Source organism: Alligator mississippiensis, chromosome 4, assembly GCF_030867095.1.
Source record: "Alligator mississippiensis isolate rAllMis1 chromosome 4, rAllMis1, whole genome shotgun sequence".
Lineage (NCBI taxonomy): Eukaryota > Metazoa > Chordata > Crocodylia > Alligatoridae > Alligator > Alligator mississippiensis.
Window position 1 is genome coordinate 131,119,671 of NC_081827.1, and position 26,177 is coordinate 131,145,847.

Genomic DNA, 26,177 nt, shown 5'->3' on the forward strand with positions numbered 1-26,177 from the left:
TTACTTTCCCTTTTGCACTTAGTATTTTGTAAACCCTTATCATGTACCCTCTCAAGTGTCTCTTTCTAAACTGAATAGGCTTAGCCTCTTCCATTTCTCTTCATATGGTAGCTCCTCCATACCACTAATAATCTTTGCTGCCCTTCCCTGTTCCTTCTTTAGTTCTTCTATATCCTTTTTTGAGGTGTGGTGATCAGAACTTGGCACAGCATTCAAGGTATGGATGCACTGTGGATTTAAAAAGGAGCATGATGATATTTTCAGTTTTGTTTACAATTCCCTTCTTAATAATCCCTAACGTTTTGTTTGCCTTTTTGATGGCTTCATTTTACTCTGGTTTGTTAGTTTCCACATCTTTGATCTTTTCAGGAAGCCAAGAGGATCACAGAAGACAAAACCATCAGCTTGCTGAAGTTGGTGGACCTTTCCATAGAAGCTCAGTCAGACAGGAAGATTCCAACAAAGAAAATAAGAATCCTTAGGTAATGCTGCCAGACAACTTGGTTGCATTTGTATGACAGACTGCTTATTTCTTAGTGAATGCTTAAGAGATTTGTGACTATTAAGTGTCTTTGACTCATTTGCAAAAACAGACTGGGCTGTCCAGACCAGGGGTTTTCAACCTTTTTTAGTCTAAGTACCCCGATGGCCAGATGCTGAGCAAGAGGGGGCGGGGGAGGGGGGGAGTTAGCACACAGCCAGATGCTGACTGGGGTGGTGGCAGTTAATGTATGGGCAAACATGGTGCCCCTCTGTGGAGTAGGGAAGCTCATCGGGCTGGTGTCGGTGGCCACTACATGTGAGCTTCCCTGCCCCGCAGAATGGCTGTGCTGCCCTCACCCCACCCCGGACCTGCACCTGGGAGGCGGCAACACTCAGTCCCCGACCACCCACGTGTACCCCCTAGGACCAGTCCAAGTATCCCCAGGGATATGTGTACCCCCGGTTGACAGCCCCTAGTCCAGACTATTACAAATTGGGAACCAAAAAATTGCAAAGAACTTAGGTCTGCATCTTTGGTTGCAGTAAGTAAACTGTAGAGATTTTTTTTTAGCAAAAGGAAATCATTGTAGGAAGCACATATGTAGAATAACAGTCAGACTTGAAGCCTATAAAAATACATTTTGCACCTGAAACAGTATTCATGGAAGCAGTTAAAGAAGTCTTGGAAAACAAAGTCAAGAATGTGTTTGCTGAATGGCAAAATGTACAAAATCACAAATGCCCAAAGGACTTTACTGAGTGTTCTTTTGATTTGTATGCACAGGAATTAAATGGACCAAACAGAAGGCAAACCCTTCAGTTGGATAATGTGATGATTTTGTCATCAGGGAATCAAAAGCAGGAAGGTCAGGAGGCTAAGATCTATAAAAGGGACTGGGATATAAACAGTCACCCTGGGTAGTAGAACCACGAGCCTAAGGGAATGAGTGGGGAGGGGAGGGGAGGGGAGAAAAGAGGGAAGGTGAGTGGTGCATCTCTATGACTATAATGGAACAGGAGGCAGGAATCCAGTTCAAAATCACTAGCTGCTTGCTCTCAACCCCCTGGTTATATCTGTGTGGGACTGGGATGTGGGCAAATACACCAAGCCATGCCATAACTTGGCTGTCAGAGGACAAGGGTGTGGGCTGGAGTCTGGAAACAGGAACCTAAAAGTCAATGGGCAGAACTAAGAACAAGGACAAAGCCAGAAAACCAACAAGCAGGACCCAGGAAACAGGAAACTAGGAACAAACAAGAAGGACTTAAGGACACTAGGAAAAAAACAGGTAGGATCCAGGGAATGTGAAAATAGGAACATGGAATCAGAGGCTGAAGTCACACACATTCAGGCAACTGGGGCCAGGTAGGTAGTTAGGCCATTGGCAGCCAGGCTCACTCAAGTAATCTGGGCCAGCTGGGGGCAATTTGGCTTGTCTGCTGTTCTGACAAGCAAAAATTCTGGAGTCATTGTTGCTCTGAAGATTCAATGTCATTCCTGTCACTTGCAAAGCAGAGCTACTGTGTTGTCTCCTCCATAGGGGCCAAAGCAAATTAGCTGATAGGGCTGAAGCAAAACAAGAGAACTAGATTTGAGAAGCCCTTGTGCTCAAAAAGATGTACCCAGATTCTGCCTATAGAAGGCTTCTTCCATGCTGCCCCCATCTAGAGTTCATGGTCCAGGCTCTTCTGCACTCGTTCCCAATGTGGATATTTTTAATCCACACTAAGATTCCCATTTTTAGGGATCTTTTAGAAGTCCTCTTTTAACTAAACTACTAGTTCACTCCATACAAGGAGCTTAGTGCAGAATAACTACTGCACTCTAAATTCATACCCTCATTATTTTGCAATGCCTGCCTGTGATTTGCTAAGCAGAAAAGCTTTTGGGGAGCTTGCTGAGTTCACAAACAGACTCATGTAGCTTAAAAAATAATTCTGCACTAATGTGGTAATAAATATTTATGGAATAATGGTCTCCAATAATTCTTGTTTTGTAAATTATTTGTCTATACACCGTAATATGCAAACACATTCCTACATCCTTTTTAGTGAGTTATGTACTTTAAAAAATATGCATTTCTTACTTGTTCATCTGTTAGAAGCATAAAATGCTGGTTACAAACCCTCCTGAAGTCCTCCTTTGATAGTGTATTTTCTTTTGCACAATCAAGTAAAAGACAACAAGAAATTGTTTTTTAAATATGTAGGGAGTAAAAGGAAGACCCAGGGAGGAATAGGACCCCTACTAAATGGGCAGAAACAATTGGTGACGGACAGGGGGGACAAGGCTGAACTCCTCAACAAGTTCTTTGCTTCAGTGTTCCTAAGTGAGGGGCATGACAAGAATCTCACTGGGGTTGTAGAGAGGCAGCAGCAAGGCGCCAGACTTCCATGCGTAGACCCTGAGATGGTGCAGAGTCACTTGGAAGAACTGGATGCCTTTAAGTCGGTAGGCCCAGATGAGCTCCATCCAAGGGTGCTGAAGGCACTGGCCGACATCATTGCAGAGCCACTGGTGGGAATATTTGAAAGCTCGTGGCGCACGGGCCAAGTCCCGGAGGACTGGAAAAGGGTCAACGTGGTCCCCATTTTCAAAAAGGGGAGGAAGGAGGACCCGGGCAACTATAGGCCAGTCAGTCTCACCTCCATCCTTGGCAAAGTCTTTGAAAAAATTATCAAGGCTCACATTTGTGAGAGCCCAGCAGGACAAATTATGCTGAGGGGAAACCAGCACAGGTTCGTGGCAGGCAGATCGTGCCTGACCAATCTAGTCTCTTTTTATGACCAGGTTACGAAACGCCTGGACACAGGAGGAGGGGTGGATGTCGTATACTTAGACTTCAGGAAGGCCTTCGATATGGTATCCCACCCCATACTGGTGAACAAGTTATGTTACGCCTCAGCTCTGTATTCTTGGGCAACTCTGGCACAGGATGCAGTCTGTCTGACTCACAAAGGACTCACCCCCCCCCTCCCTCCCCTCCTCTACATAAACGAAACTGATTAAGATGCAGTGAGAGACGCACCTAAAACTCTCTAGATAAGGGTGATAAGAGTGAACAACTGCCCTAGGTCTCATTTACATCCGAGATGGAACCAGATGACCATTCATTTACATGAGAGATGGAGAACAGAAAGTCTGAAGCAGAGACTGCAGTGAATTCTGGGACCAGAGAAACAGGAGAGCGCTGCATGATGGGGAATCTGTGCTTCCAATGTTAATCAACCCATGTTCACACACACCCAGCTCAGCATTTATCAGACCAGTTCTAATCTGGATTTGCTAAGGACTTTTCCCCCCCCAGACACACACACACAGCTCTAAGTTTAATAGGTATCTCGGGCCGTACATTCCCTGGTCCCAGTATGGGAGGCCTATTTAAACTTGATTGACTAAAACTCGGTTGCCGGGTTAGGGAATGCTGAGGCAAGAGACCGAGTCAGAGGGGGTATGGGCAACATTTGAACAATGGTTAAGGGTTCATCACAGCATCCAGCCTGCTGGAGCCCTAATCCCAGGTGTTGTCGTATCTTTCCCGAGACGACTGGTGGAAGTCCTCTCCACAAAAGGTTATGAGCACCCCAATAATTGCTTTAGATCTGGAAAAGTCATGCTAAGCTGAGGCTTGTGCACAACAAGTAAAAATCCCAAATCCTGATGCTGCAAGCTATCTATTGTTCCTGAAGAAACCATGAGATATCCCATCAGTATATCTGCCATCCATAGGAATCTCAAGCTGGCTCCCAAGTATTTGGGTTACTCCCTAATCTTAAATGTTTCCTGATTATCAATCAGTTTCCTGAGATGGTCCAAACCAGATAACCCCTTGTCAATAGAAAAGACAATGATTTACACTACTGAGGGTGCTTTGAAGCAGCTGAACTGAGGGTATAAAAATCTATAAGTGTGTGTGCTTAAGAAAAAAAAAAGAAAGAAAGAAGAAGAAGCAGGAGGAAAGAGGGAGAAAAGGAAAGAAGAAGAAAACTCCTGTGCTGACACCATCCCCTGTCGTTCTTGGGACACTGGAAGAACAGATCATCTCTCTCTTCAAGGACTGTGCTACAGACTGTGCCTGTCAGCTTTGCAGCCTGAGTACCGTGGACTCGGTGAAATTCCCAGCGTTCTCTCTCTCCTCTCTAGGCATAAACTTCTGAACCTGAACTGTATCAGTTAAACTTGAGCTAAGTTTCCCCAAATACTTAGTGAAACCAGGGTAGTATTGTCATTGTTTGTGTTTGTTTTTCTTTTGCATGTCTATTACTACTAGTACTATTATATATTTCATATGTTTAGCAATAAATAACTTTTATAGGCAAACTGGTAGTAATTGGGTGTATTTATCCTTCTCTGCTTCTTTTTCCTCCTGTGCTCTGCAGCAATGCTTCTTTTACCTATGCTAAAGATCCCTGTGAAGCCTAAATTATTGTGGGGTCTGCTCATCAAGAGGCCAAAGATTGGGACATGCTGAGTTTGAAACACATAAGGGGATCAGCTTGTACAGGCTGATTGACCCAGTTTGACTCAGACGTGCCCTTATGAACTGAATGCTGGCCCATGAGGGTGTCAGCTGGACACCCAGCCGGATTCAGAGGGATTCTGTTTACCTGTGTGCTTGTTTTTGACTGCATTTTACTGTTGCTCTTATGAACTGATTCTTGGCATATGAGGGTGTCAGCCTGTCCATGCTGATCAGCCCGGCCAGGTCAGGCGTGTCACGTTAATTTGTGTGTGTTTGTGTGTATGACTGATTTGGTGACTGGAGGAACCCAGTCCCATTGAGATTGAGTCCTGCAAGATAGCTGCACTGGGGGTGAGGGCTTGCAGAAGGGAGAAATACAGCTCCGTATAGTAACACAAGCAGCACATTGACAGAATCACCAAGACCCTAGAAACTATCCCTAATAAATGAGCACACCCCAAAGTAATGGGCAAATTTGGTAACAGTTAAGAGGCTGTGACTTGGATGACTACACAGTCCGGTGGGTGGCGAATTGGCTGGAGGGTCGCACCCAGAGAGTCATGGTAGATGGGTCGGTTTCGACCTGGAAGGGTGTGGGCAGTGGGGTCCTGCAGGGCTCAGTCCTTGGACCGATACTCTTTAATGTCTTCATCAGTGACTTGGACAAGGGAGTGAAATGTACTCTGTCCAAGTTTGCAGATGACACAAAGCTATGGGGAGATGTGGACACGCCGGAGGGCAGGGAACAGCTGCAAGCAGACCTGGACAGGTTGGACAAGTGGGCAGAAAACAACAGAATGCAGTTCAACAAGGAGAAATGCAAAGTGTTGCACCTAGGGAGGAAAAATGTCGAGCACACCTACTGCTTAGGAAATGACCTGCTGGGTGGACAGTGACCTGCTGGGTGACAGAAGTGGAAAGGGATCTTGGAGTCCTAGTGGACTCCAAGATGAACATGAGTCGGCAGTGTGACGAAGCCATCAAAAAAGCCAATGGCACTTTATCGTGCGTCAGCAGATGCATGACGAATAGGTCCAAGGAGGTGATACTTCCCCTCTATCGGGCTCTGGTCAGACCGCAGTTGGAGTACTGCGTGCAATTCTGGGCGCCACACTCCAAAAAGGTAGCATTAGTGTAAACTTTGTCACTAAAGCTATATTCAAACCTCAGCTATTAGTTCTGAAAAAAGCAGCAGCAACATTTTCAGTTTTTAAAATGAAGGCAAGTTTTATGTATAAAAGTAAGTCCTAGGAACTGTATAGTATGAAATGACATTAAGAAATAAAATAATGTAAGCATTTTAAAAATAAACTACTTTTTCTTCAGGGTCATATGCCAGCATTCAACCAAGAAAGACTGAACACAGGATTGCCATTATGCCAAATAGCAACTGATTTTACTATAGCAGTGCTGGTAGGTACCAGTGAAAATGAAAAGCTCTTGTAAACTATTCAATTTTTAGTTAAAAATTGTTGCTTAACATATACAAAACATTTATTTTTTACTTTTGTAAGTTTAAAAGTACAAGCTTTGCCACCCTTGTGCTTCACATGATACAAAACACTTGAAAATAAACACATAGCTTTTGGTCTTGTGTTCCTGTTTCTTTGTCACTTCTCACATGACTGTTATAACTGAATGGAAAATAAAATATATTTCTTCTATAACTACAAGGAACCTGTCTCTTCATTGGAAAATAACACTTTTCAGTATTAACCACAGTACAGAAACTGGACCTGCAGGATAAGTATTATTGTTCTATTCTTAAGAGAAGAAATATGAGAAGTGGAATTATACATGCAGACACTGAATCAAACCCATGCTGCTGGGAGGAAAGAATATAGCCAGGCACTGTACAAAAGATGCTTTTTGGGTTTCTAACCTTCTGAAATCTGCAAAGCAGTGTGCTTATGTTTTTAATTATTCTAATAATGCAAAAGACTTAGTAATAGTAGTAAAAGTATCAGTGCTCTGGAATATTTCGCAGAATGATGCACACTGTTGGGGAGGAATAATTTTCCTAACATAGTTCAAGAACTTTCATCTAAGTTTGTTTTTCATAAGATTTGCTCCAGCTTGATTTAAAAAAATGTTAGAATGTAGCCAATGAACCCCCCCCCCCCCGCATGATTATTTGATCATCTGTTTTCAAAAAACAGACCAACATCTGGGAAATTCAAAATGTTACAACTTTAATCCATTGACTGCAACAGGAGTGGGCAATTATTTGGGCTGGAGGGCCACTTAAGGAGTTTTGGTGAGCTGCTGAAGGGTGGGGTAGGGTGGGGGTGCTGATTTGGAGTTCTGGTGAGCTGTTGAAGGCCAGGGCTGGGGGATTGCTGACCCAGCTTTGGCCCCCCATCATGGCAGTTTACACTGCTTGGAGGGGGCCAGGGAGATGCCAATTGATCCTCTCTGGCCCTGGGCCCATCTGAGGGTGCTGGACAGAGCAAGCAGGTAGGGAGTGGCACCCAGGAGCAGGAAGGGCCAGGGTCAAGGCCAGGACTGGGGCTGGAATCGTGGGGCAGTGACAGTGCAGGGCCAGGGCCCGGTACAGAGCTGCAATCCACTCCCCACATGTCCCTGAGACTGCTGGATGAAAGATGGGCCATTTTTTATTCTCACTGAACAATGAAGGGAGCCAGGGACCACTATCCTCTGGTCCTTGCTGACTTAGTAGTTCTCATGGACCCTGCAAGCTATGTGGCTGCTTATCGCCACACCACACTGGGCCAGCCCCTCAGCACTTGATTTTTTAAGTGTGCCATTACTGCCCACTTTGCATCATCTGGCTCCTTTTCTGGAAAAGTTGTGGCTATGCCTGGGAACAGCAAGGGAGCAGGTAATTAAGCTACTTTTTGCAGCAGCTTGTACGAGGAGATAGATGCAGTCTCAGTCCAGCGTACTGTGGCACAGAAGCTGGTAGGAGTCTCCAGAGCACCCCCATGGGAGGATGGAGGGTAGAGTTCCTCCAGTCGAGGAATGAATGAGCCACATCTCTGATTCTAAGCAAGGCTACAGCCTCAAGGTACAGAACCAATCTTCCCCATCTTACATACTGCGGAGAAGAAGGTATCAAATGGGGTTGGTTCTCGTTCATCTTCAATTGTTCAAGTTTCAGTTATTCATTGGCAGCTATTGTTGGGTCAAACAGGTAATTCTCTCTCTCTGCTCCTGACAGTTAGAAGTGAATAACTATGTGGTCACCATTTCTTGATTCAAATGGTGTTACAGCAGTTTAAATCCTTCCACTTTCTAAATTTGTACAGGCCTAGACCATGTGGCCTTTGTCAGGAGAGCCTGCATCTGTGTAGAAATTTGCTCACAACTGACTGAGGCAGTAACTGTTGCCAGAGACAGGCATGCAGCCACCACTGTGCACTGACTTTGTGATGTATACTCTATTGTACATTTCCAAAAACCCAGCAGAGAGCTCCAGGGACTCTGTCCACTCCTCTGTATCAGCATACTATTGGTCCAAGATGTTCTGGGAGATGAGTTGTTTTCCAAACCTAGTTATGCAAAGCATGGCAGGCTGTTGTCTGAATGTAAATGTGTTGATAGAGCTGCTGCTGATCTTTTTCACTGCCGCTCACCCATTAGGTCATAACTGCCTCCCTGGGGCCCAGTTCAAATCATTTTTATAGGTGCTGAAGTAGAACCTAGCCAGAATTTTAGGCATCTAAGTCACAAAGTGTGATCTAGATTGACCCCACTCCAACAGCTACACAATCACCTATGTGCATATTCAGTGCTTCCATTTTGGCTTGAAAAATTCTCTAGGCATCTCAACTTAAGTTGGTGTACATGTTCAGAAGTGATTTGTATCAAGCACATAGGCACCTCCTTCCTAAGCTCTGTTGTGATTCAGATCAGAGCTGGCAGATGCCTAAACTACACCAAAGTCCATGATATGGTAAGTGTTCACTGAGAATACCTAGTGCCTGATTTACAAAGATGGCATAAACCCAGTACCACACAGTAACTCTCAACCATACCTGCTGGTGGTGGCAGAAGCAGTCTTGATCTTTTGCCCAATGGCTCTTGTGGTTAGAACAATATTCTTCAAAGTGGGAGAGCTTTTCTTGAAGTCCTTTCTCAGCCTGACAGGGGTCAAAATGACTTTTCCCACTTTCCAGGAGTGTGCCCTAATCACCTGACAATAAAATAAACAGCATGGTAGCCTTTACCTCTTCTGCTAAATTTGGGATAACCAAGAGTGCAAACCAAGAGTGCCAAATTTATGGGGTCAAAGGAGGATGCACTATGAGGTTATGCACACTGTAATACTTCCATTTTAAATGTGTTCATATTGATATAAGTTGCTGGTCTACATGACAGAAGACACAGCCATCTACTGAGATGTGAACAGCTTTGACACTTCAGCAAACATGGAGGTTGCAGGTAACACCTCCAGGAAAGAGAAAGAAATAAACATGCCACAAAATAAACTGTGCATCCAGAATGTATGCAAGGATGGACAAGGAGAATGTTGTCTGAAGGGTAGATTCTGAAGATAGGGACCAGAAGAGGAGTTGTCGGTTTCTGTAGTTGGACAGATTGTAAAGGGAACAACATTGAAGAACTCAGGGCTGTGCAGCTGTATTAGGGACTCCTTTAAGGGGGCAAACTGATTTGGTAGCCTTTACCCAATAACACTTTGAGGAGCTGTCTGTTTTGCTGCTTGGAAATTTGGGTTGAATTTCTTTTCCTCAACAAGAGATAAAGTCCCTCTGAGAACCTAAACAGTGAATTAGATAAATGGACTCTATCCTGTTCCCATATGTAACTGGAGCTGCCAGCTATTTGAAAGACACCATAGATTTCTTAAAGAAACTGGCCTCCATTGACAAGTTTCCAGCTAACACGATGGATGTCATATCTCTGTACATCAACTCGTACTCCCTATGAAGACAGATTACAAGGTGTAAAAAACATTATCTCTAACAAGAAAATTGCTTCTGTTTCCATTACACTCTCCTTCTTTGTCCTCACACATAACTATTTCAGGTGTGGGGATTTCCTATACATATAAACAAGTGTCACTGTCATTGACACATGTGGCTCCTCAGTATATCAATGTATTTATGACACATTGAAATTTGTTTCCTCTGCAGCTGCCCTCTTATCCCCATGATCTACCTAAGGTACATTAACAACACCTTCATTGTATGGACACATGGGAAGGAATTGCGAGAGATATTTCATGAGAACTTTAATGACTTCCACACATCATAGAATAATAGAAAATGAGGGTTGGAAGGGGCCTCAGGATGTCATCTAGTCCAAACCCCTGCTCAAAGCATGACTATCTCCAACTAGATCATCCCAACCAAGGCTTTGTCAAGCCAGGTCTTAAAAACCTCCAAGGATGGAGATTCCACAACCTCTCTGGGTAACCTGTTCCAGTGCTTTACTACCCTGCTAGTGAGAAAGTTTTTCCTAATATCTAACCTAAACTTCCCTTGCTGCAACTTGAGACCATTGCTCCTTGTTCTGTCATCTGACACTACTGACAACAGTCTAGCTCTTTGTAACCACCCTTCAGGTAGTTGAAGGCTGTTATTAAATCCCCTCTTAGTCTTCTCTTCTCCAGACCAAAGCAGCCCAGGTCCCCCAGCTTCTTCTCATAAGTCATGTGCCCTGGCCCTCTAACCATTTTTGCTGTCCTCTGCTGAACTCTTTTCAATTTGTCCACATCCTTTTGGTAGCAGAGGGCCCAAAGCTGGATGCCGTACTCCACACGTGGCTTCACCAGTGCCAAACAGAGGCGAATAATCACTTCCCTCAATCTGCTGGCAATGCTCCTATTAATGCAACCCACTATGCTGTTAGTTTTCTTCACAGCAAAGGCAAACTGTAGGCTCATTATTCAGCTTATAATCCATTGTAACCTCCAGGTCCTTTTCTGCAGAGCTGCTGAATAGCCAGTTGGTCTCCAGCCTGTACCAGTTCATAGGACTACTCTGCCCTAAGTGCAGGATTTTGCATTTGTCCTTATTGAACCTCATGAGATTTCTTTTGGTTTAATCCTCCAAACTGTTGAGGTCTCTCTGAATCTAGCCCTACCCTCCTGTGCATCTACTACTTCTTCAGCTTGGTGTCATCTGCAAACTTACCGAGGGAGCACTCCATCCCATCTTCCAGGTCATTCCTTCAAACTAACGCTGGAATACTCCACTCAGCAACTTCATTTCTTAGACACTACAGCACAGGTTTGAAATGGCACCACCACATTTTATTGGAAACCAACTGAGCACCACAGCTAACTTAATTACCCACATTAAGGATCTGGAGCAGGGATTCCTAAAATTACAATACAATCCCAAAGCTACAGCCACTCAAATCAACAAATCCAGACTCAGACCCAGCTCCAACCTGCTACAATACCAACTCTGGGACAAGGACAACAGAGTCCCTCTGGTTGTTACCTACAGTCCCTGGCTTGAACACCTCAGACATACTATTAATGATCTACAACTCCTCCTGGAAAAGGATGTTGTTAGTCTATAAGGTACATATCTCTCCTTCCTTCAACTTGACTTCAGACTAACATGGCTAACTATATCTGTCTAGCTAGTTCCTTAACAACCAGGAGGGCTGGGAATGAAAATGGATAGTCAGGACTTCCCTTCTGCTGTCAAAGCAATGCATGGTCTGGTTCCAAGTGGCACACTCAGAGATGGGACAAGCCTGCAGGGGTCCCAAACAAGCAGCTCCCTGAGGTGACTCTGAAACAGAGCAAGCAAGAGCGAATCCAATCTTGTGCACCAGTGAGTTCTTTGGAGTGGAAGTTATCTGTTTTTTCACAAGCTCTACTAAGTCAATTGTTAGCTTCACCCCTTCTTCACATGTCAACAAATCCCCTGCCAGTTAAATTTACGTCCATCAATAAGCCTGAGCAGTGTTCCCTTTCTTTTCCTCCCCCACATTCATTTTGGCATCTTCTATTCACTGCTTGACCTAGGTGTTAAAGATATAGAGAGTTTTCTACCAAGTCACTGAGTATCCTCAACTCTCAATGAAGCCAAGATAATGAGCACAGAGTTGGACCCACCCATGCATAACTCCTGTTCCTTAAGTTTTTTTCCTCTCCTTTTTCTATTAATCTGGTATTGATGCTCAAGTGAAAAGTATATTTTCTGGATCTGGTAGCTGTTTTAATAGTTATTTTAACCTTTCCCACCCATCCCAAATCAAAGAGCCTCCTTTCCTAGTTCAGTAGATCTTTGAATACTTTACTATTTCTAGGTCTGATCCCTAGATGCAGTTTCCAGCAGGAAAATTCTGAGTAGTGCACTAGGCTCTTTATTTTATGTGGAAGAGGTCTACCCAGGTCTTATTGATGAGCATGACAGGCTAATCCAAAAGGGTGATGAAGCATATTCTAAGATGCAGCTACATGATCTGTTGTTTGAAAGTGCACCTCTCCAGAAAACTGAGATTCAGCTGACCTCTCAATTGTCCCTATCAAGTGAGTCCTACAGAAGCAGCAGTGTATACTACGTATAATTAATCAGAACATAAAGCTGATTAGCCTCTGCCAAAGCCATCAAAAGACTCATGAAAACTAAAACATTTAGAAATTCCTCAAGATTTTCTTTCTTCCCCTTATTCAGCTGTTTTCAAAGCATAAAATACATCTTAAAACTGTATGGCTTTGGGTTTTGTGAATTTTTGCCTTTGTGGTTTAGGGTTTTATTTATGAGGTGCCATTCAAGACAAAAGTCATCCCCGACTCAGACTTTACTAGTTCAGTAAATTTTCCATACTTTAATGATCAAGCTGAATATTTTACTTGTTACTTTTTAATATACTTCAGTGATCAAGTTGTATAACATAATGATCATGTTCCATAATGTGCCTAAAAGAGCTGCGTAGGTCATTAATTTAACTACATACTTTACAAGTCAAAATTGCTGCTTATTTGGATGAAGTGAATATTTTAATATCTAGTCTCCTCTGTTGATTGCATGTTCATCTAGGGATGAATGCTGACCCCAGGATGGGACGACATTACAAAGGAAGGGAATTTTAGTTTGAACTCAAAATGGCAGAGACCATTTTATGGATCTGGTGCTTTTTTATTTTTTTAATTTCCCCTTTTGGCCTGATTTGGATTTTGACTGATGGACGTATCCTGTCTAATCCACGTGTGGCACAGAAAAGGCTTAATTCACTGAGTTAAAAAAAACAACAACCAAACTTCTGTACAGAGACCTGAGCAGCTCCTATAAGATACTGGGTATCCTCCTTTTCCCTGGAAGGAAAATGCTCAGCATCTTGAAACAATGAGTACAAAAGCAGTTGGTGAGAGAGCCTCTTGAGGATCAAGATACAATAGAATAAAAACTTGGCTATCAAACTTAACTTACTTTAAAACTTGCCAAAGGACTGTTACAATAACATACACATATACTGCTTTAAAAACAACACATCTGTTGGGACTGATCAACCTCTTTTCTATAAGAGGATTTATACTGGCATCACTCCATTGAAATCCAATGTTACACAGGCATAACATGAAGTAAACAGAAATCGATTATTATTAAACCTATATCTGCATAGATCACAATAGATCACACTTGTAAATCTACGTCATAATGTTAGATAAAATTTCATTTTGGTAATATATTGGAAAATGTAAATATTGAAAAATAATATCAACAGGCTTTTTAAAAAGAACTATAAATAAAATTACTTTTCCTCCATCTGTATTTAACTAGGCATTGCCTGTTATAAGGGATGTGGTAAAAGATACAATACTGTAAATGTAAATGCTAAATTCACAAAAATCAAAATCAAAATATATATTTCAAGCCAATTTATAAAACTGGGGTCACAGTTACACTTATAATAAACACTATCATAAATCTAACAACTTCTATTAGCAGCTGACATGCCTATAAATCTATAAAGTCTGCAGTACATTACGAACATTTTGAAGCTTTTTATGGGTCGTTCTTGATGTTAAAATTGAAAGTGCTCTTTTCCTCTTCAGAACAAAACAAACCTTGCAGTTATTTAATTTCTAACAGACTTTTTGATTTGGAATATAAACAGACATTTAATAAAGATCACATTGGGTTTTCAGTTGCTACTTTATGACATAATATTTAATTACCATATAGTTCTATATGGATTTGTTTTGCACAACATTCTATTATTGCCATAGTAATAAAGTGAAAGGCTTTTTATATGGTTTTTTTTCCATTGGGTGGTCATGTGGAATTTTTTTCATTTTATTTGTGCTTCAAGAGTTATTGTTCAAATGAACCAGTAGTTGCTTCTTTAAAGAATATGATGCAAGTTATATTACATTTTTAGAACTACTTTGTTAACACACACAAAATGTTTTTCTTGCTTTTGGCCAAATCCATGAATGAACTGCAAAGTAGTGTACCTTAGACTCCGTTATACTTTGGCAAAAATTAAGCACGGGGGGAGGGGGGAGCAGAGGGGACGGACACATTAACCCTGGGCACCAACTTAGGAAAGACACAAAAACTATAGCTACCCCTACCACTGGCAGTCTATGTCCTATGCCTAACTACTACGTCCCTGCCGAGTTATGCCTCTGCTTGGATTCACTTACACTCACTCACCATTGTGTAAGGAATCTGTAGTAAGACATACAAAGGAACTAGAAGAAGGTGAAGGAATATGTATATTAAAACAAGATAATGACTTCTTTAGCCCATAGTTTCTTACATACTGTGGCAGAAGGCCACCTCTATTTCTTCCTAAAAACTCTGCTCTGTGACAATTTGGTTAGGATGGGCCCAGCAGAGGATACACATCTTACCCTATCTCTTTAGGTAACCTAAGCTGGATACATTCCTGAGGGAGGGGGGAAACCTGCTCCCTCTGCCTACGTGACTGGTATCATACCTCAGTGAGGGGCTTGGACTCCCTGGGGAGCTAGGAACTGCCAGTCTGCCCAGCAACTAGTGATGCATTTCAAATTGGTTGGCTGACAGCCAACAGGTCCTGGCCTCCATTGGACCAGGTAAATGAGGTCACAAGGGCTATATAAGTTAAGGACTGCCCAGGAGGAGGGGGCAGCAGCCATGAGGAAGACTCAGAGAGTGAGAAGAGCTGAACCATCTGAAACTTGCTCTCTCTCTCAGAACTCATGATCAAGGAACTGTCTGTCTCCAAAGGGAATTTCCACCTGCCTCTGGATGATACTTGTGAGTAAGCTACCTGAGATCTAATGAGATATATAACTTGCAGTAACTCAGATGCGTGATCAAAGGCTACCCAGCCAAGGGAGTTTGCTTTATGGGATTTCTCTGCTATTGCTCTACTCTGTACCCTATTCTAACCCTACCCTTTGTAACCAATAAAGTTCTCCTTTGTACCTAGTGTGGGAGACTTATTGGGAGTGGGTCTAGATTATGCCTGGGGGTCCCCTTGGTCCGGCTGACTAAGGGAGACCGCTACTTGTGCTTCTGACTGAGGGAAGCATCCCAAGTTCTTGAAGTGAATCAAGTACCCTTGAGGGCTACTAGGCCTGTGTTGCCAAGGGTGCACAGATCCAGAATCAAGCCCAGCCCTGGGTAGTGGCAGTGGAACCCCCAGGCTAGTGGGTGTGGTCCAGGAAGGGGGTCAGCCAAACGAGAGGCGCCCCCAGAGAGGCACTCAGAACCTGGAAGGTGGTCAGGCACAGTGAGGTGGGTGGCTCAATGCAGGAGCACCCCCTACTGACCCACCACATGTACTTCTGTTAATTATTACATGCAGGGAAGCGTTACTAAAGTCTCAGTGCTGAAATCTGTTCTGTGCAGACAGACACACATTTGTGTGGAGTGCCAGAAACTTGAATAGGAATCCATGTGGTCACAAGTGTCTGCCCATAGGAACCAGACTCAGGCACAATTAAATTGAAGTGAATCTTAAGCAAGTGTAGAGGAAGTTTAAATTGGTGCAACATGCTCACTGAGGACATCAGAAACAGTTGTAATTTCTACCAATTTAAATTTCCTTTATATTTACTCGGGGCTGAGAATATTCAGGAAGTTTAATATGAATAAGTTGTTAAGATGGATTGGATAAACCACATTAAATACTTTTCTGGACACACAAAATCAGAGTGAAATTGTCCTTAAACTAGCTTATCTCAATTTGCTTTGCAAGTGGATTAACCTAATTTGGAAAAAGGGGCCCATATACTAGAAAGAGAGATTTCACACAAGATGATAATCAACAAGACTGATTCTGTTTTAACTTAATACACTCTTTTAATCGGTGTCAACTTCCTTAGGTAGATAAGCCCTCAGAATTTGAACTTCTGAGATGTATACTTGCCACTCATGTTATAATACTTTTGTTCATAGCAAAATATTTGACTAATCATTGAAAGCCATGTTTAGTAGACTTCTATTAATTTCTCTTAACTCACTGCTTACTCAATAGAACCTTCAACATCCACAGACATCAAGAGATCTTCCACAGAGGAAGTTGCATCCAATTCCATCCCAAATTAGCATCTTATGGCAACAATGCTGCAAACAAATTCCTGTCGATCCAAGGGTTTGCCTACATGGGGGAACTCATAAGGATGAGTACCAACAGAAAAAAGATGCCAGCATCTGAGTATTGAACATGCCTAGTCTTTTCATTCATTCATTTTGAAGGGGTCTGGGTTCATCTTTCAATGAAACATCCTATAGCTTGCTAAATTTTCTTACCTCTGAGAGGAGGCGAATATTATGCAAGAAAATTTTCCAATCTACTGTGCGTGGTTCACAGAGCTTCAGCTTCTTGAAAAGGTGCCTGAATTGTTTGTTCGATAATTTAAAACAGAAATGGTCAAGTACCTGATGGAACTCCAGCACTTTAACTAACCCAGTGCCCTCCATAGCAAACAAGGAAAAAGCCTAAGAAAATAAAGAGGGAAGTCACTGTAAAAACATTTAGTATATCAAAACCGTTTTCCTTTTAGCATTGCCATTTATTAGTGGCCAATGTTTATAATTGAATGAGATCTACAGGCATTTTGCATATGAAGAAACAAAAGGAGTTTGAACCATTTTGATGAAGTCCTACTGGGATGGGACAGTTACCAAATGTTCTGAAATCAAACAGCATTTCTATAAAATCAAACAAAAATCATACCATATTCATGTGCATTAAACAAACACATCTTTCACTAAATGACAACATCTTCTAAAGGCTAAATATGTGGTAAAAGCAGGTAGACATTTTATAGCAAATTATTTCAAAATACCCAACTATGCAACTATGATCTATCAGACAAAAAAAGAAATGAACAAAAATGTTTGAGATGTCTGTCTTAAGTAAGGAGAAATTGAACTGATTGAGTGTACTAGTTTGTACCTATTTTGCAGCATCTGAAGACTTCTGACTGGCTGTTCTAGTGACGTTATCTTAACTTTCTTTACTGCCAAAAATACATTTTGGGCACATCTACATGTGTGCCTTTACCGCGCAGTAACCGAAATTACTGAGCAGTACAGGCACACATGCACACCCATAGTGCACAGTAAACTGACTTGAGTGTAAATTTGATACCTGGATCATGCAGGTAGCAAATTTACACCCAATTAGTTACTGCACAGTAACACTTTGTGTGTGGACTGACTTGGGACTAAGTTTAGTTCCAAGTCAGTCCACACTAGACCATGCAAAGCTTCGGTCACTTATTTGATTTGGAGGAGATTCAGCCCAATTCGGTGGCTGAATCTCTGAATCTGAATCAAATCAGAAGACCCATTAATCTCTTTGAATTGAATCGGAAGCCTCACAGTAAATTTAAGATGGCATAAATGCACGTGTCGACATGTGCTTTGAGAAGTACCTCCATTCTCAGGTTTTCTTGTTCTGCTTAAAGGCATAGATGAGAAATGAGCACATGACCTCTCATTTTAGTACCTGCATTCTTGCTTTACCTGGTATAGTACCTGTCCCCTGTGTTTAGGGGGAGTTTTCCAATGACTCTTTAGTCCAGAGGAAATGGATTAATTTCATTGCATCCTGGATTCCATTCCAACACAGGATATTTAAGAGAATGCAAAGAACTAGAGGAGGTATGGCCAATTTCAGGCAACTTGAGTGTATCAAAAGAAGATATCAGGAGGCAATCAACTGCTAGGCATTCCCTATGCCACCCACTCAATTAGTACCACCAACCCAATTTAATTCTGTCGCCTTATTTTAGTCTGTAATAGGCATAAGATGCAAGATATAAAAACAATTGATTTAAATGTCATACAAGTTTTGAAATTAAGATAGTCCCAGTCACAATTATGGCAAAGTTCTATGTTTCTTCATGGCTTCATAGGTTGAATAACATTTTTATGAACATTATTATAAATAATGGCTTCATATTTTAATAACATTAACTATTGTATATACAGAAAACTTGACATTATTTGGTAAAGTAATTCTGCAATACACTTCATATTATAAATAGATCCCTTGAATATGTAACAGTATTCTTTTAATCTTGACCTATATTTTTTTCACAATGATGGGATAGTCAAGGTTGGGGTAGGCAGTGTAACCCAGGCATGGTAAAGATGACTGGGAAATGAATACATTGCAGAGAGGTTCCAGCTATATAACTTAACTATTCACTTGAAGACTTTTTATGTTTTGTCTGAAGCATAGATTTTTTTAAAGAAAATTTGGTGATGGTTTTTGGTTTGTAAACTGAACTGTACTAAACTCCACTTTTAACTTCACCTTTTCCTGTTTTTGAGACCAGGTTGTTTAGTACATCTCTTTAAGTAACTGTGAAAGGCCTCAGAAAGGAAAGGGAAGCTATCATACTCTCCCACACAAGGGTGTTTGACATGATTCTTCTTGGACAAAGTCCTGGTTTTTGAGGGTGGAAACAGACATTGCTGGACATCTCATTTGTGCCGCCATAAAAAAGTTTAGAGTGGTACAAATAGCAAGTTAATAGACATTATTACACTGTGTTGCACCACATCAAAGGAAAATCAGAGGTGCAACAAAAGGTAGTGAGCTGCAGTGTGAGCTGCTCATACTTTCTAGCAACCCTGGGCACCCATGCCTCTTCGTAAGTGTGGAAGCTGGGGTTCCCTGCTCACCCAGACCTATCTCCTGTGATTGCAGAAGTGACACTAGCTCAGTGAGGAAAAGCTCTTTCCCTCTCAGGCGGACCTGCCTCTCCCCCCCACTTGCTTCCCCCTCCCCGCCCTGATCATGGGGGAGTGGGTCTGACTGAGCGGGGAAAGAAGGGATATCATGTCACCCCCTTTCCCACACCACCTGGGACAGGACGAGTTGTGATGTGTTTTGCCCAATGAAGTGGATTGGTTGTGCCATGACAAATTGCAACACAGGTGATCCACATCATTAGGTGACACCTATTTCTAGCCTTTCCCAGCTAAAAGATAAGACAGAAGCTGTTTCATATCAAAGGATGGGCTCTTGTATCACATAACCTCCAAATTACTATCTCCATTGACAAAGCAGAGTCTGCCCCCCAAAATTTTGCTAGGATCAAAAGCTGTTTTTTTCCTGACAAGTTAGACAGTGTGGGATTCTATTTCCTATAATCAAAGTACAGTTTGCAACCAGTTCTGAGTTACACCACAAAAATGTAGGAGAAGTCTATTACCCACGCTGAGGAGGTGGGGGTATCTACACGTTCATTGATGTGCTTTACAGAATGTGCATTAAATCTAGTACCTCCATTGTCAGGTACTAGAAAAATGCATATTAGCCTATTTTAATGTGCATTATTAGCTAAAGAGCATGGTTTTTGTGATGCTTTAATGTGCATTAAAATAGGTTAGTGCTCATTAAAATGCACATATAGATGTGCCCAGGTGTGTAAGTGCTCCCATTATAAGAATAAAGAGATATCTGCATGTTTCTGTTGGGCAATCTGATTCCTATAATGGGGGCGCTTACACACTGAGAGACAGTAATAGAATCGTTCCTACTTTTTAGTCAGGTAACTCTGAGTTTACTGCAAGATGTACTTTGGCTGTCCAGTAAGTGAGAGAGAATTAAACACAAGTGGGCACAAGTAATATTTAATATAAATGCTATGCTGTGCTATTGAGAGTCCTATATCTATATTTGGGGTTGGACTAGATGACCTCCTGAAGTCCCTTCCAACCCTAATTTTCTATAATTCTATAATGCATAGCACTGTTGAAAATACTTAACAGCAACTACTGCATGAGTGCTCCTGTGGCATGGTATAATTAGCAGCATCCAAGGTCTAAAATAAGTAATTCATAAACTAAATATGGGTCTGGGCAGATCAAAATGGAGACAACCTTCAAGGAAACAGAACCTTTTTTAACCCTCTGACATCATTTATAAACATGTGAATGTCACTTCTCACAACCGAAGTGTCCATTCAGCTCACTTGGCCCTGTGATTCTGTTTATGGAAGGGGAATGCTTCCATCAAGGTCTCATTGATTGTTCTTCCCTATCCTTAAGACTAATCCTAACATGCTTCTATTGGGCACTTCTACGTCTCCTTTTGGTTTCAGGGTTTCAGGAGATTTGAGGAGTATAGTATTGGCTACAAAATAATGCATGACACTTTTCTTCCAAAGACATCTCCAAATGCTATTTAAAGACAGGCAATTATTATTCTCCCCATTTTCCAAATGGGGAAACCAAGGCACAAAGAAGGTAAGTGTCTTTTCCAAAACCTCCAAGAAATTCAAGAGCAGAGCTGATAATGGAACACTTCTAGATGTCCAGTCTAAAAGTCTATTCAGTAGATTAGACCCTGCCTCTGGGATAGCCTGTGTAACTCCATGGTAAAATGAGCTTTCTTAGCTCATGCTGGTAAATCATAATGACCCACCACCCCATGATGTTGTCTCTATGTGTAATAAATCCCAGCTCAGGAAAGCTGTAAGATGTGAGTGGCAATTTGGAAGAGCCCAATTCATACAGGACTAATTAATTCTGTAGGACGGCTTTGAGATCCCATTTTTCCTTTTTTACTCCCCAGTCTTTCCCCTCCCAGAGCTCTAGGCTTATCATTATTGCTTCCTGTAACTACCAGGAGCTAATGCTACAGAACTAAGGTAGATGCTTTCTCCCATAAGACTGAACATGCTACTTTTATAGTGAACCCTGCTTCTACTGCTCTGGGATTTGGGGCACCCTTTCTGAGCAGCAAAAATACATCAAGACAACTGGGCTGGACCCAGCTAGACAAAAAATGTCATGTTCTGGCCACATACAACTTACCTTGTATAACAAATCGTATGAAGATGTAACTATTTCTTTGATCTTAGTTAGGGTCTTTTTTAAGCTGAGCATTGTGCAGCTTGCAGGTGGTGCAGCCTGCTTTTGTCTCTGCTGGTATTTAGATGCTCTGCTATCATCAAAGGCTCTCAGGAAATCAACATAAGAGAGCTTGCTGTCTTGAATGCTGATTCCTAAGCTAAGGGGAAAAAACCAGAATCAGATACCACATTTTTAAAAGATGTTTCCCATTATTAATGCTTCTAATTAATTATACGGATTATTATTTGCTTTCTGACACGTGTCCAGGAGCCCCAGTCAGGGTCCAGGACTCCATTGTATTAAACACTGTGCAAACAAGAACAAAAAGATGGTTTGCACTTTGCCCTGTACAAAAGTCTTTTCATCCCAGAATCTAAAAATGCTTTTGAAGAATTACTTGAGCTTCATAATACCCTATGAAGCTTCATTATCACTGTGTTAAAGACAAAGCAACTGAGAGAAAGAAAGATTGTTATGTTGATTTTCAAAGGTGCTTGTGTTTCCTATTGCTTTTGGCAGGACTTTCCCCTGCTGTGCACATCCAAAAATCAATCCTAAGAAAATCATCTAGGCAGTCACTCCCAGGGATGGAACTCAGGAGTTCTGACTCCTGGTCTTCTGTTTTTAGCCACTGGACAAACTACCTACTATTCATCAAGTGGTAGGAAAGCAAATCAAGTCTTCATGTAATGGAAGGGTATTTGAGGTCCATCTGACATAGGGTCACCATGGCACCTTTTACAGCTTCCTGACTGCACCACTGGCAATAACTAAGCAGCTGATGGGCTGTTTTAACCTAAGCCACTTCTGTAAGGTGTCAGAGACAAGTGAAAGTACAGTATAGTAGAGGTCAGCCTTACTCTGCCTCTGACATATATTCTTTCTCCCTCAGCCTGCACATTGGTCTGAAAGTTGGAGTGCCTTGCACAGGAACTGGAGAAATCCTTCCACAACAGAGAATTCTGTGTTTGGCTGGCTAGGGCCAGATTGTACTGGAGAATCTGGCCTGAACTCCCTGAAGTCTGCTCTCACATTTTTTAGTAGTATCTGGCACATCACAGGCACTGAAGAGAACTGCTCATTGTCACAGAGGAAATTCAGTGGGTTACACGCATGCTTATAGATAGCTCCAGGTATAAACAGCAGATACATTTTTGCATCAAAAAGCAGCGTGGGAAAAGCATTCTTGCCTTGGGGTTTTGAGATGTTTTGCAGAGGACTTCATTACAAAACTGCATTCTTCCTATTACTTCAAGGATGTTTCACCATAAAAAAAACTAGAATTAAGACAAGACTTACATTTGTAGATAGACTGCATTATTTAGAATGAAAAAGAGAAGATTTAGAAGGGGAGTGGATAAAATTACTTAATTATTTAAAGAGACTTTTTCCAGTGCTTCATGATAAAAAGCCATTAAATGAAACAATGTTTACTAGATTTACAACAAAGAAAAAGGAATAGTTCTGACTTGTAGGGTACAAGAATGTCTAATTTTAATACAGAGGGCCAGGTAAGGGTCAGCTTGTGGAGTTCAGAACCACAAAAAAGTCACAATATCAAAGAGCAAATTTTTCTGTCACTTACCCCAGTACACATCCAGTACAGTCTGTTCATAGAATTTGCTAGGAAATTAGTCAAAGTGGAAATCCATTGGCTTCCACTGGAGTCAGGTTTACCCGGGATAAATGAGAGTAGGATCTCACCCAAAGACTATCTAAAGATAATTCTATGAGCAGTGAGTACATTTGTTGTGCTGTGATAAATCATGCTGTGATAAATCACTGAGCACTGCTACAGGTATTGTGGGGAAAGCAGGCCATGAAGCATCAAGGACTTACTAGTAGGTGGTCCCATAGTCTGATATTCCCTAGTAATAGAATAAATTACTGTAATGTAGCCTTGTCATCTGTTTTCATCGCAAATCACTGAGGACCAATGCCTAAGCCACCAATCACCAGAGTATCCAGTTATAAGAATGTCTAATTAATACAGAGAGTCGGTTAAACAAAAAAGAAGCATTATGAAAACAAGCTGGAAAATAAATTAAACACAGACCCAATATCTGCTACTAAGAAAATCCATTCAAGAGCCCTGATTTTGCATCTTGCAGCTGCACATCACTCCCACGTATTGCTAGTGTCAAGCTGGCTATTGGAGGCACTGTGGAAAAGGAAATAATCAACACCATTTCAGCAAAGAAATAAATTGCCAAGTTGGCATTAAAATTTTAGTAATAAAACCAAATACATATGCTAATCTACTCTGTATTATTTAGAGAAATCTGTTTTGGACCTAGAAAGGAATAATCTGCACAAAATTACAAAGAATGGAGGTGTTTATCATTAAGAGGTCTTTGAGAAAGAAACAAGCAGCAGATTCTTATTAGGGTGTCAATTCATAAAAAGTTGATCACTCAATTGAAGATGAACTGTGAAAAGAGTTTGTTATTTTTTTTTAAGTCTGGTCTGATGGTAGATTGAGAACAAAACCCAATGACATTGAGGAATGTGTCTTGTTGGGTTTGCATAAGACAGAAAACTGGATATATTTATTAGTAAGTTCTTCATGCCCCTTATACCTTAAAAGAAGAGATTCTATTTCTTGATGTGTGTTGATGATATCCATATGCAAAACAGAATGTATATATTGACATATTGGTAGGATTAAAAAAATTCTAGCAATCTTAATATTGACATTGGAAGAAGGCCAATGTGGTGCCTATCTTCAAGAAAGGGAGGAAAGTTGATCCGGCTAACTATAGGCCCATCAGCCTGACTTCTATCCCGGGGAAGATCTTAGAAAAGTTTATTAAAGAGGCCACCCTCAATGGACTGGCCGACGTCAGCATCTTAAGGGATAGCCAGCATGGGTTTGTTGCGGGTAGGTCTTGCTTGACCAATCTCATTTCCTCCTACGACCAGGTGACCTATCACCTGGACAAGGGAGAAGAGATTTATGTCATATATCTTGACTTCAAAAAAGCCTTCGATCTGGTTTCCCATGATCTCCTCTTGGAGAAACTAGCCAATTGTTGCCTTGGGTCCTCCACGATCCACTGGCTGGAAAATTGGCTCCGGGGTCAGACCCAGAGGGTAGTAATTGATGGAAGTCACTCATCGTGGTGTCCGGTGACCAGTGGGGTCCCCCAAGGCTCTGTCCTTGGACCCATACTGTTCAACATCTTCATTAATGATGTGGACACTGGAGCCAGAAGCGGACTGGCCAAGTTCGCCGATGACACCAAACTTTGGGGCAAAGCATCCACACCAGAAGACAGGCGGGTGATCCAGGCTGACCTGGACAGGCTCAGCAAGTGGGCGGACGAGAATCTGATGGTGTTCAACGCTGATAAATGCAAGGTTCTCCACCTTGGGAAGAAAAACCCGCAGCATCTTTATAGGCTCGGCAGTGCTATGTTGGCTAGCACTATGGATGAAAGAGACTTGGGGGTCATCATTGACCACAAGATGAACATGAGCCTGCAGTGCGATGCTGCGGCTAGTAAAGTGACCAGAACGCTGGCTTGCATCCATAGATGCTTCTCAAGCAAATCCGGGGACGTCATTCTCCCCTTGTACTCGGCCTTAGTGAGGCCGCAGCTGGAGTACTGCGTCCAGTTTTGGGCTCCACAATTCAAAAAGGATGTGGAGAAGCTTGAGAGAGTCCAGAGAAGAGCCACATGCATGATCAGAGGTCAGGGAAGCAGACCCTACGAAGACAGGCTGAGAGCCCTGGGGTTCTTTAGCCTGGAAAAGCACAGGCTCAGGGGTGATCTGATGGCCACCTATAAGTTTATCAGGGGTGACCACCAGTATCTGGGGGAACGTTTGTTCAACAGAGCGCCCCAAGGGATGACGACTAGGTTGAATGGTCATAAACTACTACAAGACCATTTCAGGCTGGACATAAGGAAGATTTTCTTTACTGTCCGAGCCCCCAAGGTCTGGAACAGCCTACCACCGGAGGTGGTTCAAGCGCCTACATTGAACACCTTCAAGAGCAAACTGGATGCTATCTTGCTGGGATCCTATGACCCCAGCTGACTTCCTGCCCTTTGGGCAGGGGGCTGGACTCGATCTTCCGAGGTCCCTTCCAGCCCTAATGTCTATGAAATATATGAAATCTATAACCTTGTTATTATATGTTTGCAAGCCCTTTATTCAGTCTTGCTTTATTAAGTGAAAAAAATACAATATTAAAAAAGCATTGAAAAACTCAGCATGTTAGGAAAGAAGCTATTCGTACCCCGCTTACTCTCAGAACCAATACCTAGGCTGTGATGGCCAGAACCAAAAGGATTAATGAGCAATTTATAGCAAAAAATAAATCTGCTTTTTGAGAGTATCTGATAAGGCACATAATAAATATTGGCTAAAATAGAGCTTATGAAACTGCTTCCTGCAGACGCTTCCGGCCTGTCTGGAGTATAACCCGTAACGTTATATATAACTGTTTGTACCAATCATGATACTGGCATAAGTTTTAAAAAGCAGAACTGTGGCAGCGAAGTGCCCCCACAGGTGAGTGAGGGGGAGAAGAGGGGACCCACAGACCCCAGACCCCGAGAGCAAGCCCCCAGAAGGGCATACGTACCGTCAGAGGGGCAGCGGGAGGAAGAGCCGCATCCGCGGCTGCAGCCGTGCGAGCCGCCATTACGCCAGCTCTGGCAACAGCTGTTCCCCGTGTGGCGAACAGCTGAGCCAATCCCAGCGGCTGGAGCGGCCGCGGCGGGAGGATTTAAAAACGCCGGCAGAACAGGGAAGGAGCGGGAGCCAGGGAGAGAGAGTATGGGTGTGCTGCCCATGCTGCAGGCTCTCGCACGGGGCATCAAGGACCCCGCCTGCGGGTCTCAAGCGGGCAGTGTAGGCAAGAGCTGGAAGCCTTTCTCCAGCAGCCAAGCGAGAGGCAGTCAGAGAGTGCAAGCCGAGGCACTCTCTCTGCAAGCGGCAAACGCACAGGAGGCAGGGGAGC

At 42.4% G+C, this 26,177-nt stretch overlaps 1 protein-coding gene across 1 annotated transcript in view; it reads right to left on the reverse strand.

Annotated features, from left to right (window-relative positions):
• EFCAB6 (EF-hand calcium binding domain 6) overlaps positions 1 to 26,177 on the reverse strand; it is a 208,210-nt gene that overhangs the window by 25,308 nt on the left and 156,725 nt on the right. Inside the window, exons 15-18 of the mRNA XM_059726207.1 lie at positions 21,167 to 21,362; positions 16,640 to 16,828; positions 9,788 to 9,851; positions 2,571 to 2,641 (exon numbers count right to left, since the gene is read on the reverse strand). Of these exons, the coding sequence (XP_059582190.1) occupies positions 2,571 to 2,641; positions 9,788 to 9,851; positions 16,640 to 16,828; positions 21,167 to 21,362 (520 nt within the window). The remainder of the gene's footprint in view (positions 1 to 2,570; positions 2,642 to 9,787; positions 9,852 to 16,639; positions 16,829 to 21,166; positions 21,363 to 26,177) is intronic.